Source organism: Leucopleurus acutus (assembly GCF_964270905.1).
Source record: "Leucopleurus acutus genome assembly, chromosome: 16".
Lineage (NCBI taxonomy): Eukaryota > Metazoa > Chordata > Mammalia > Artiodactyla > Delphinidae > Leucopleurus > Leucopleurus acutus.
Window position 1 is genome coordinate 9,096,401 of NC_139158.1, and position 12,924 is coordinate 9,109,324.

At 48.7% G+C, this 12,924-nt stretch overlaps 1 protein-coding gene across 1 annotated transcript; it reads left to right on the forward strand.

The window, feature by feature from the left end:
• Positions 1 to 4,778: 4,778 nt before the first annotated feature.
• On the forward strand, positions 4,779 to 12,595 carry FKBP6 (FKBP prolyl isomerase family member 6 (inactive); the record flags this gene model as incomplete). The annotated part of the gene is made up of 8 exons (XM_082857104.1): positions 4,779 to 4,835; positions 4,930 to 5,047; positions 5,393 to 5,482; positions 6,261 to 6,463; positions 7,705 to 7,824; positions 10,893 to 11,087; positions 11,213 to 11,322; positions 12,505 to 12,595. 8 exons carry the CDS (start codon positions 4,779 to 4,781, stop codon positions 12,593 to 12,595), a joined length of 984 nt encoding a protein of 327 aa, XP_082713230.1.
• Between the last annotated feature and the right edge of the window lie 329 nt (positions 12,596 to 12,924).

A 12,924-nucleotide genomic window follows, 5' to 3' on the forward strand; every position in this document is an offset into this window, starting at 1 on the left:
GACCCTGGAGAGTGGTCTGCTGAACTCCCACCCTGCTCCTCTGTAAACACTGACTGGCGTCTCACCAGAAGTCGGCAGTGGGCCAGGGGAACCCCACACTGGACTACCTGGCTTCTCGGGATCCGCCGAGCCCCCCACCGGGGCCTCACACCAGCATCATTGACTTGATCTGCTCCGCCTTCTCTTCTCCCCAGGATGGGACAGCAGATGCAGAGATCTGGGGATTGTAGCTGGACACCAGTTCTACCTAGTCTCTGCTCCTTTCCTCCTCCCCTTTCCCAGAAACACCCTGGTGTCCTCAAGGTCACTCAGAATCAGGTGGAACTAGGCCATATCACGGGACCGGGGAGGCAGCCTCTGCTCCGCCGGCTCTGATAGCGGCAATACTCAGGTGCTCGCCTTGGCCAGGCATGGGGGAGGGGCAGAGACAGAGGGACTGGGTACCTATTCATATCTCACAGACCCCAAACGGGAGTGGACTCGTGCTTTGACACAATTCTTTCTGAACCTCAATCTCTCCCTCTCTCTCTCTAGAATAATGAAGGTATTTTTAGTTACCTAGATTTTTAAACTGATGTATAACTTCTATAAAGTGCACAAATCTTAACTACACAGCTGCAGTACAACTTATATGTGTATACTCACTCACAAGGTCAAGATACAGAGGAGCGGGACTTCCCTGGTGGCACAGTGGTTAAGAATCCGCCTGGCAATGCAGGGGACATGGGTTCGAGCCCTGGGCCGGGAAGATTCCACATGCCACAGAGCAACTAAGCCCGTGCACCACAACTACTGAATCTCGCATGCCTAGAGCCCGTGCTCCGTAACAACAGAAGCCACCGCAATAAGAAGCCCGTGCACTGCAACTAGAGAAAGCCCGCGCTCAGCAACAAAGACCCAACGCAGCCAAAAATTAAATAAATTTATAAAGCAAAGATACAGAGGAGCTTCTGAGTTGGTGAACACATCCATGTGCTGGGAGGGTGGTGCACCCCAGTTCCACGGGGACAGAAGTTCCTACACTTTGGACCCTTCCAGACTTCACCCTATATACCTTTTCATATGGCCGTTCATCTGTATCCTTTACCATAAACTGGTAAACATTTTAAAAAAGATCAACATACAGAACATTTTCAGCACCCAGAGGCTTCCTAACGCATCCCCCATTCAGAACCCCTAACACTATCCTGACTTACATCGTCATAGATTAATGTGGCCTGGCTTTGAATTTCAAATAAACAGAATTACATAGCATGTATTCTTTTGTGTCCAACTTCTCTTACTTAATATTGTTGAATTACAAACATTTTTATTAAGGTTATTTCGAAGGTTTAGAAGTTCAATGTCATTTTGTTGTATAGTTAATAAATATTATGGTCATACTCTACTATTCGTATCATGGCCGTGTGATGGGAACTCACTGAATGGAAAAGACAGGGGTGGGTGAGGGTCTCCAGAAGCGTTAAGAAACAAGGAGCTTTGGATCAGCAGGCCACAACCCCTGCAGGCCTAAGCACCCATGTCTGTCAGCGGGGTGAGGTCTCTACCCCAGTGACAAGCTAGACCAAGGTCTGGTATAGGCAGGTAGAAAGCCAATTTTATTGAATTGGACAAATATTTATTGAGAACCTGCTATGAGTCAAGCACTAGGCTGGGTATTAGGAATCCATTAGAGAACAAGACAGACAAGGCTTCTGTCCTTTTGGATTTTATAATATATGGGGGTAGGAGTAGGGTGAGGCCATAAATAAACTATATAATACAATGGCGTTCAATGCTATGCAGGAAGTAAATGGTGTGGTAAGAAAGAGGGAGATGGAGTGGCAGGATTGTGAGGTGCATTCTAGAAGGGAGCAGGACAATCTTCCAGGAGGGATGGTTGAGCTGAGAACTGAAGGATACCAAGAGGCCAGCCACCTGAAAGGAGGGCAGTCCAGGCAATGGGTAAGCAAGTGCCCAGGCCTGAGGCTGGAAAGAGTTCCGTACAATTGACCCTTGCGCAGTGTGGGGTTAATCCTCATATACCTTAGAGTTGGCCCTCTCCACCCATGGATTCCACCAACCACGGACGGTGCAGTACTGTAATATGTACTATTGAAAAATGTCTGCGTATAAGTGGACCCTCGCAATTCAAACCCCTGTTGTTCAAGGGTCAACCATATTTGTGAGATCCACCAGAGAGGGGGCCTGGGTGGCTGGATCACAGTTAAGCCAGAGGGAACATCAGAAGATGAGGTCAGAGGGGTTGGCAGGGAGGGCCCTGTAGACCAGGGCAAAGGTTTGGATTTAATTTCAAGGGCAGTGGGAGCTATTGGCGGGTTTTAAAGGAAGGGGATATGATCTGATTTATATTTTTAAAAGATCCCTCTAGCCGCTGTGTAGATAATAGATCACAGTGGCTAGAGCACCTGGGTGGGTGGATCATGATGCCAAGGAGATTAAGGTGAAAAAGGCAGACGGGAGAATCCAGAGTCAGATGCCTGACTGAGGACAACCAGGTGAAGCAGCTGAGTAGCCCAGTGGTCTGCAGACTTCAGCAGACACAAGAAGCACATGGGGGCTTGTTAAAAGAGAAACCTGTGTGCCCAGGCCCCAGACTTTCTGATTCAGGAGTACAGGGAGGGGTCCAACAATTTTGTCCCAATTTTTATAAGTTCCCCGGCAACACTGATGCTGCTAGTCTGGGGACTACACTTTGAGAACCACTGAAAAAGTCAATTGGACACAGGCACCTAGAGCTCTGGTTCCCAGGGGAGGCTCTAGGCTGTCCTGGTATATACTTAAACCTGGGAATGGTTGGGCTCTCTCAGGGACTGGGAATAGAGAAGGGCAGGGGTCCACAGACAGGGCCCTGAGGTTGCTAATGTTTAGCGGTCAGGAAGAGAAGGATGACTGAGAAGGGACAGCCAGACAGGTAGGAGGAAAATCAGGAGGATATGGTGACCAGGAAGGTGTGGCAGGCAGAATGGTCCCCCAAAGATACCCATGCCCTAATTCCTGGAATCTGTGAATACGCTACCTTACATGGCAAAAGGGACTTTGAAGATGTAATTACAGTCATAGAGCTGAATTATCTGGGTGGGTCCAATCTAATCACATGACCTTTTAACAGTAGAGAACTTCCCCTGTCTGGACTCAGAGGGAGATGCAGCAGAAGAGGAGGAAAGCCTGTAAGAATATCAATCAGATAATATTCCCTCCAAGCCTGAGAAGGAATTGGCATGCTGTTGCTGAGTCTGAGATGTAGGGGCCCACGTGCAAGGACCACAGAGTAGCCTCTAAAAGCTAAGGGTCACTGCTGGCTGACACCAAGGACCTGGGGACCTCAGGCCGAGACCTGCATCTGCCAACAAACTGAATGGGCTTTCAAGTGGATTCTTCCCCAGAGCCGCCAGTGAGGCTGATGCCTTGATCTTAGCCCAGTGAGACTGGTGTCAGACTTCTAACGCACAGAACCATGAGACAATAAATAGGTGTTGCTTTAAACAGCTAGTTTTGTGGTCCTCTATTGCAAGAGGGAAAGAAAACTAAATACAGAAGCCAAGAGAAGAAAAGCATTTAAAGGTCAGTCAGGTCAGCTTCATCAAATGCTGACAAGAGTCCAGTTACCTGCGGACAAAGAGGCGTCTGACGGATTTGGCAACAACAGAAGAATGGTGGCGTGGAACAGGGGAAAGTGGTATTGAAGTGAGTTGAAAAGAAAATGGAGGGTAAGGAGGTGTTGACAGAATAGCCGAGAAAGCCTTTGCAGCAACCTTTTGAGTTTTTCCCACAGAGAGTAGGAATGAGACCACCTGTTGCAGCGGGGGACATTTGGGACAAAGGGAGGCGTGTTTGTTTTCAGGCAGGGTATCTGGGGGCACATATAAGCGGAAGGAAACGATCTGTAGTCGAGGCAAGGCAGGGGCAGGAGAAAGAGAATAGCCAAAGACGTCCAGTCCTCGGTTTGGCAAGAGTGGAAGGACGCAGGAGACAGGCTGGAGGGGATGGAATCCAGGGCTATTCTTCCTTTGCTACACAAGAGCGCAGGTGCTGCAGATTTTGCAGCTCCGGTGCTGTGAAGGTGAGGGCCATCACCTTGTTTTCTCGGGAACTGGGCAGTTTCACTTTAAAGTCCTGTCTGCGTCTACGTTTCCCCTGAATGCGATGGAGAAGGACGGAGGGTAGAAATAACCCACGGCTGTGAGGCCTGACCCCTCCAGCAGCCCACCGTCTCTGGGGCCTTGTCCCCACCAGCATGTTCTGCCGGCCACGTGCCCACAGCTTGGCCATCATGTGCCCCACTGCTGATCCTCACCACCTGCGTGTCCCATTCCTTGCGCCTTCGCCACGTGCCACCACACGCCCCTGCCACGGGCCCCCGTCATGATCTTCGCGTCCTCACCGGATGCCTGATCTTGCTCTGCACACCCCTATAATGTGCCCAGTTATGCTCCACGTGCCCCGTCATGCTCCGTGGGTCCTCACTACGTTTCCCATCATGCCCTGCGAGCCCTCAACTCGCGCGGGATCAAGCTCCTTGCGCCCCCACCACGTGCCCTGTCACGTGCCCTGCCGGCCATCCCCTGGCGCGTGGTCCAGCCCCCAGCACCCACTCCCCAGCACCCAGCCCCGGCGTGGGCCCGCAGGCAGTTGGCTGCGGTTGGAGTGGAGCAATGAACGCCTCCTCGCGGTCCCTGAACGGATTGCTGCCGTGGGGTGCGGACGGCAGGGTAAAAAGGGGAGGCCGAGTCTCCGCTGGGAGAAGACAGCGGAATCGAGAGGAAGGCCGCGCGGAGATGGGGGGCAGCACCCGGAGCCCGGGAGTCCTGCAAAGGGACGACGCCTCCAGCCAGGTGAGGGCCCGGGCGCTGGGGAATCAGGAGCCGGGGCCGCTGGAGTCGGGTGTCCCCTGAGGACTCTGAGATCTTCTGTTTCATTCCCCACAAGTCTCGGTACCAGCGGTTAAGTCAAAGGATGCTGGACGTTTCCGGGGACCGGGGCGTGCTGAAGGATGTCATCCGAGAGGGTTCTGGAGAGTTGGTGACACCAGACGCTTCGGTGCTCGGTATGTCGTGCGGCCCTGGGTGCCGTCTGCCCTTGAGAGGCTGGCGATGCCCTAGTGCTGGCAGTTCCTCGGGTTTTAAGGGATAAGCGAGTGAACTCACTACCCCTTAGTGTGAGACCACTGTGAACAAGGGGCTCTGGGAGGCCCCCCAGCCCAGCTCTTCAACCTCAGGGCCAGAGGGCCGGCATCCAGACGTTGAGCGAAGGTTTCTCCTATCGCTCAGGGTGTGGGGCAGTTTAAGGGCATCTGGTGCTCACATTGCTTTTGTGTGACAGAGAGATGAGATGTGGAGGTGTGAGTGCCTTTGGTCCGTTTTCCTCCCACTGTCTCTTTTTTCTGTCCTAGTGAAATATTCTGGGTATCTGGAGCACATGGACAAGCCTTTTGATTCCAATTGCTTTAGGAAAACCCCTCGGCTCATGAAACTTGGAGAGGGTAAGTTCAGAAAAGGAGCTGGAAAAGATGCCGCAGCTTGGGGAACTGATGCAGGGCAGCGCCCTAGGACTGGAAAGCTGTCCAGAGAACTGAGTCTTCAAGTTGGTTTTTCTGAGGCAGGGTTTTGCTAAACGTTGTCTTCCACATTCCCCCGAGACCGAGGTATTTGGGAGATGGCCTGCCTGGCAAGGAAGGTAACCTTTGCATCCTGACTTAAACATGGGGTGCTGCATTCTTCTTTGTTAGTTAACTAAGTACAAATCTATTGAATGACTCTTTTACAAGGCAGGGTGAACAGAGAAGATGTACTCAGATGATTAGAAAGGCTGGGGCCAGTATGGTGGAGATTGACACACTCCAGACAACTAACCTCATGGAGCTCCTGGGAGGCATAAGCAGTGTTTTATGGGAGTGCTTAATGAAGGCCCAGTTAATTCCAGCTGGGAAGACTTCATGGTAGAGGGGGCATTTGAAATGAGCCCTGAAGTTTGAAGAAGGGTTCACTCAAGGTAGAAGCTGGGCCTTGGGGGAGGAGGACAACATTGCAGGAAGAAGGAACTGCGTGAACAGAGACGTAGAGGCCAGAATGCTGCGGAGCCTGGAGGAGTTAGAGTCTGGGGGTGGGGGGGAAACAAGGCTGAGAAGTGAGTTGGGATCACAGTGCAGAAGGCTTGGGATACTTGTGGAGAGATGTGGACGTGAAGGGGGAGGAAATGGATAGCACTGGGACAGGATACTGGGCAAGCTTCCACCATGTATTTTTCATCCCTTCTTCCAGATATCACACTTTGGGGCATGGAGCTGGGCCTTCTGAGCATGCGGAGAGGAGAGGTGGCCAGGTTTCTGTTCAAACCGACCTACGCTTACGGAATGCTGGGCTGTCCTCCCCTGATCCCCCCAAACGCTACCGTCTTGTTTGAGATCGAGCTGCTTGACTTCCTGGATTCTGCTGAGTCAGACAAGTTTTGTGTCCTCTCAGCCGTAAGTTCTGGAGCACAGATGTCAGCACTTGACAGAGTTGGGACGGGTTTGTGTTTTGGGTAATTATCCTGCCCTGCTGAAGATCCTCAGCCCCAGATTCCGCCCCAGCCTCCCGCGTGGTGGTGAGGAGCGGGGGAGTGTCCCGCCACTTGTTAGTATGCGTCTGTCTTAGTTCTGCTGGCTCTTGTGTGTGGGCACATGTGCTAGGCCCAGGGTTTGTTATGGACCACCAGGCTGAACTGACCTTTCAGTCACTGTTTGCCAATTCTCCCTGAAAGACAAGAAACATTTGTTTCTCAACACTGTTTGGTTCCCAGCAAGTCGAGCACTGATAGCTCATAACTAAGGTGATCATATAATTTATTGTCCAACCCAGGACCCTTGAGAGTGAGAGGTACTATTAACCAGATGGGATACCAGGACATTGGGTGTAAACCGGGACAATCCCAGGCAAACTGGGACAGATGGCCTCTGTCTTCATAACTTAAAAATTGCCTCTCCTTTGTAGCCTTTCACTTAACTCATCCCGTAGAGACAAGGCTTTTGATCGTCAGCAGTCACATGCACTCCTTGTTACGGTGTCTCACCCTGGCTATACATGTGGCCTTAGATGTCCACCCCAGGTTCACATCTGTATATGACATCTCCCCAGCTAAACTGTCACCACCTCAAGTGAGAGTTATTACCTTTTTCTCATCTTTCCACAAAGCAGAGGTTCTTGCAGATAACCTGGGTCCCAACTCTCGTGTACTGATTTAGAATCTTTGGGGGTGGGGCTAGGACATCTATTTAAAAAGAGGCTCTACAGGTGATTCTGATGTGTACCAAGGGTAGAGCCTCATGGCCAGAAAGACCAGCAGGGCCCTGGGCGGACCAAGACCTGTTAAATGCTTGCTGGATGAGTGGTTGTCCTGATACGTGACTTCTGTGCTTGACAAGTTCCATCAGTTTCTAATTCTATGAGAAACTGCTTCTTTAGGGAGCATCTCTGGGTAGGACTAAACTAGTAGACTTCATTTTGGCTCTAGTCTGTAGAACAGGAGCAGTAATGGCACTGACCTGCCGTGGCTTCTGTTGGGATTCACAGAGGTGACTTCTGCAGAGCCACCTAGCCCTGTGCTTGGCACACACGTGGCAGTGAACAGAGGTTCCTAACCTAAAGGAGCAGAACTGACAGCTGTAGCGACACTGGCATTGTGGCGTTCAGATTCCTTGCTGGTGTCCTTGTCTTTGATCCTCAGGAGCAACAGGATCAGTTTCCACTTCAGAAGGTCCTAAAAGTGGCAGCTACTGAACGGGAGTTTGGCAACTACCTTTTCCACCAGAATCGTTTCTATGATGCCAAAGTGAGATATAAACGGGTAAGACTGCTTTAAGGTACACGTTTAGACCCTGGAAACTTCCTTCTTTAAAAGGTACAGACTTTTGTCTCTGTCCCTACTCCTCACGTACAGCCGTTAAGAAACATCTTGCTTAAAACTCCGCATGGCAGAGGGCTGGAGGCTAGGCGAGGGGACACAGGGTGTGGGGAGCCGGTGATGTCTGGTTATGGGTCTGGATGTGACTGAGTGGGTGTGTTCACACTGTGAAAATCCACTGAGCTGGATGCTTACTTTTGTACTTAACTGTGTGTGTTTCTCAATAAAAAAAGTTTTTAAAATTCTCTTTCTAGTTCAGGGTTCTCTACCTACTGACTTCTCCACCCCATTTGCCATCTTCATTTCACGTCTCTCTGACAGTGGAGATTCATCTAATTGTGACTCGATTCTCACCAAGCTTCTGATTGTGATTTGGCTTCCTGTGGAGGTTTTGCTGACAGGAATTCACTGTTGGCCTTGCGATGCATTCAGCAAATATTATAAACACTTTCTGTGTGCCAAACTTTGCACCCTAAGTTCTAGAGGCAAACAGGATAGAGTTTAGGGGCGTTCTGATTTTTGTCTCACTTGCATAGTGACACTAAACATTCAGGATTTGCATTCAGCTGTAAACCACAGAATCCTGAAAAACAGCTTTTCAAATAAACTAGAGGTGTAATATTTCTCACATAAGAAGGGAGGCAGTCAGGGCTTCCCTGGTGGCACAGTGGTTAAGAATCCGCCTGCCAATGCAGGGGACCTGGGTTCAAGCCCTGGCCTGGGAAGATCCCACATGCTGCGGAGCAACAAAGCCCATGTGCCACAACTACTGAGCCTGCGCTCTAGAGCCCGTGCGCCACAACTGCTGAGCCCGTGTTTTGCAACTACTGAATCCCGCACACCATAGAGCCCGTGCTCCACAACCAGAGAAGCCACCACAATGAGAAGCCCGCACACCGCAACGAAGAGTAGCCCCCGCTCGCCGCAACTAGAGAAAGCCCATGTACAGCAACAAAGACCCAACGCAGCCAAAAATAAATAAATAAATAAAATTTAAAGAAAGAAAGGAGGCAGTCAAAGCCTGGCATAGCAGTTCCACAAAGCCATCAGGGATTCAGGTTCCATAGGTCTCTCTGCTCAGCTGCCCTTAAGCGTGTTTTTGTTGTTTTTTTTTTCCCCCAAGATGGTAGTTCAACCTGCAGCATCATGTGCTCATCTGGGCAGGAAGAAGGGAAGGGAGAAGAGTCTGGTGTGTTTATTTATATTAAGAGCTTTCCAGAATTCCTCCTACCCCAGCTTCCCTTTATATCTCATTGGCCAGACCCGTGGTAAATGTCCATTTGCCCTTAGCTGTGTATGTATTAGAAGCTGGGAAGTGTGGTTTAATTAGTACATTGCTGCTTTGAATGAAATGGAGGCTCTGTTAGAAGAGGAGGGAAATACCAATAGACGTTGTCTTTCTCTGACTTATTTCACTTAGCATAATACCTTCTAGGTCCATCCGTGTTGTCGCAGATGGCAAGATTTCGTTCTATTTTACGGCTGAATAATGTCCCATTGTGTATATATACCACATTTTCTTTATCCATTCATCTATTTTGGGGCACTTAGGTTGCTTCCATATCTTGGCTACCGTAAATAATGCTGCAATGAACGTAAGGTGCATATATCTTTTTTTTTTATGAATTGGGAGATGGGGATTGACATATATACACTTTTTAAATTTATTTTATTTATTTATTTTTGGCTGCATAGGGTCTGCATTGCCGCACGCGGGCTTCCTATAGTTGCAGCGAGTAGGGGCTACTCTTCGATGCGGTGCGCAGGCTTCTTATTGCGGTGGCTTCTCGTTGCGGAGCGTGGGTTCTAGGCACACAGGCTTCAGTAGTTGTGGCTTGTGGGCTCTAGAGCACAGGCTGAGTAGTTGTGGCACACGGGCTTAGTTGCTCCGTGGCGTGTGGGATCTTCCCAGACCAGGGCTCGAACCAGTGTCCCCTGCATTGGCAGGCACACTCTTAACCACTGCACCACCAGGGAAGTCCCTATAGTAATTTTTCTTAAACACCAGTCAGCCTTCAGTCATTTTCTTCATTCACTTTCTTGATAGTGGCTTTTGAAGCACAAGAGCTTTTAATTTTGATGAAGTCCAGTTTATTTATTCTTTAGATATTTGTGCTTTCAGTGTCATTATTAATCTAAGACCACAAAGATTTACACCAGTATTTTCTTCTAAGAGTCTTACAGTTGAGCTCTTAGATTTAAGTCTGTGGTCCATTTTGAGTGAATTGTTGTATGCTGTCTGAGGTAGGAATCCAGCTTCATTCTTTTGCATGTTGACATCCGTTTATCATAGCACCATTTGTTGAAAAGACTGCTCTTTCTCCATTGAATGGTGTGGCACCCTGTTGAAAATCAGTTGACTCTAGATGTATATAGGTTTGTTTCTGGATTCTCAATCTGCATTGTTGGGTCTCTTCCACTGATCTATATGTCTGTCCTTATGGGTATCACACTGGCTTGGTAATTAATAAGTTTTGAAATTAGAGAGTATGAGTCTTACAACTTTGTTCTTTCTTTTTTTTAATGTTTTTTGGCTATTCAGGATCTCTTGAATTTCCATATGAATTTTCAGATCCGCTTGTCCATTTTTGCAAATTTTGGTAGTGGTTGCATTGAAAATGTAGAACAATTTGGGCACTCTTGCCATTTTAACAGTATTAAGTCTTCTGATCTGTGAACATGAGATGTCTTTCCATTTATTTAGATCTTCTTTAATTTCTTTCAACAATGTTTTATAGTTTTCAGTCTACAAGTGTTACACTTTAAATTTATTGCCACTTATTTTATTCTTTTTGATGCTGTTATAAATGGAGTTGTTTTCTTAATTTCGTTTTTGGATTATTTATTGCAAGAGTAAAGAAATACAACTAACTCTCATATATTGATCTTGTGTCCTGCAACTTTGCTGAACTCACTTTTTAGCACTAATTTTGTGTATGTGTGTGTGTGTTCTTAGGGTTTGCTATATATAAGACCACCTTCTCTTGACCTCCTGTTTTCCTTCTCCACAGGCCTTGTTGCTTCTCCACCGGCGATCAGCACCCGCTGAAGAGCAGCTCCTGGTGGAGACCGCCAAGCTGCTTGTTCTCCTTAATCTGTCCTTTACGTACCTGAAGCTGGAGCGACCCACCATGGCCCTGCGCTATGGAGAGCAGGCTCTAGTCATTGACCAAAAGAACACCAAGGCCCTCTTCCGATGTGGACAGGTGAGTTGGAGGGCAGGGACTTGGGAATGAATGCCCGAAGAAAGGCAGCAGTGGTGTTCAGCTTGGGCACTGCAGAAGTGCTGTCTTTCCTAAAGTGTGCTTTTAAAATTTTGTCCTTTTGACAGGCCTGCCTCCTCATGACTGAGTATCAGAAGGCCCGGGATTTTCTAGTCCGAGCCCAGAAGGAACAGCCCTTCAATCACGACATCAATAATGAGCTGAAGAAACTGGCCAGGTGAGACCTGTGTTTGCAGGAGTGCAAACAGAGGAAGGAACGTGTGGTGTGGCTGCCACTCTGGCCTGCCCGCTCGGGTGTAGGCCTGTTTGATGTTGCCAGGCTTGTGCTGGGAGGCAGCGCCCCCTAGAGCTGGCTTTGTGAAGTGCTCGGCACTCTGACCCACAGCTCCCAGGCCGTGGGGGGGCAGAAGGGAGGGCGGCTGTAGGACAGACCTCCAAACCACACATGCCTGGACTATTGCCTGCCTCCCTGTCCTGCCCCAGAAGCAAGCACCTTAAAGAGGCGGCCAGTGTGACTTGCAGAAAGGGCAGTGTTCTTCAGATATTCTTCCCTACTCGCCACCAACTGAGGACAGCTGTTCTCAACTGACTGCAGATCCTGGTTTGATGTGAAATGGCTCTTTCGGGTCTAGTCATACCCTAGGGTGACGCTCTTTTTACGCAGGTGATGTGGATACCAACCTTGAAGTAATCTAACTTTTTCTGATTGTAGAAGCTACATGTTCATTGTAGAAAACTTTGACAATTTCAACATAGTTAATCACTGATAATTCCATCACTTCATATTATAACCACTGGGTTTGTTTGTTTGTTTGTTTGGTGCTCTTTGGTTCCTCTGTATTGGTGAGATTTTTCTACTCCTGTTAACATTTTTAAATGTTTAATCCAGATTGCTAGTTAAAGCTTTCTTGCCATTAAAAAAGGTCTGAGGTGTGTGTACCTCTTATTTGGATCCGATTGTTTGCATTTCAGGCCTTTAACACTTCCTAGCAATTTCCTTTCTGGTATTTATAAATATCCTGTCAAGTTAGGTGTGGAAATTTTGGAGTCTGACCATTCTTTAGCAGGAAAATCTCAAGGTAAGTTTGAGGTCTCTGAGTGTGAGGTGTTGCTTGGCAGGACTCTGCTGGGCAGCCTCACTGACAGCGGCTCCCGGCCTTCGAGGCTGCCACCTTTGCAGACGGTGCGCTTTTTGTCCAAGGACTTCCTGAACAGCCCTCGGGAGCCTCCCCTATCCCCCCACCCCCCACCCCCCAGCATTGCTTCCACTCACTCCTGATTCGATTTAAGGCCTGCTGAAGTTTTGGTGTTTCTGGACCTGAGTGGAGAATTCCAGCCACCAGGTGTCACCTCCCACAGAGACAGCCCTTCTCTAACTACTGTGTATTTCTCCCGACAGCTATTACAGCGATTACCTGGGTAAAGAGAAAGAAATGTGTCACCGAATGTTTGCTCCTGGTGAACATGGCTCTACAGTAGGAGAAAACTAAAGGTAAGGAAAGGGCTGATGCATGAAAAGCTTCAGGATTTTGTCTAGTACAGGTCTTCCCTGTAACGGTGGGGTTATGTCCCAATAAACCCATTGTAAGGTGAAAATATCCTAAGTCAACAATGCATTTAATACATCTAACCTCCCAGAACACCCTAACTTAGCCTCACTGGTCTTAACAGTGCTCAGAACGCTGACGTTAGCCTACAGTTGGGCCAAATCAGCCCAAAGAAAGCCTGGTTTTATTATATAATAGAGTGTCGACTGTCTCATGCAGTTTATTGAACACTGTACTGAAAGTTGAACCAGAGTGGTTGTCTGGGTTCAGAA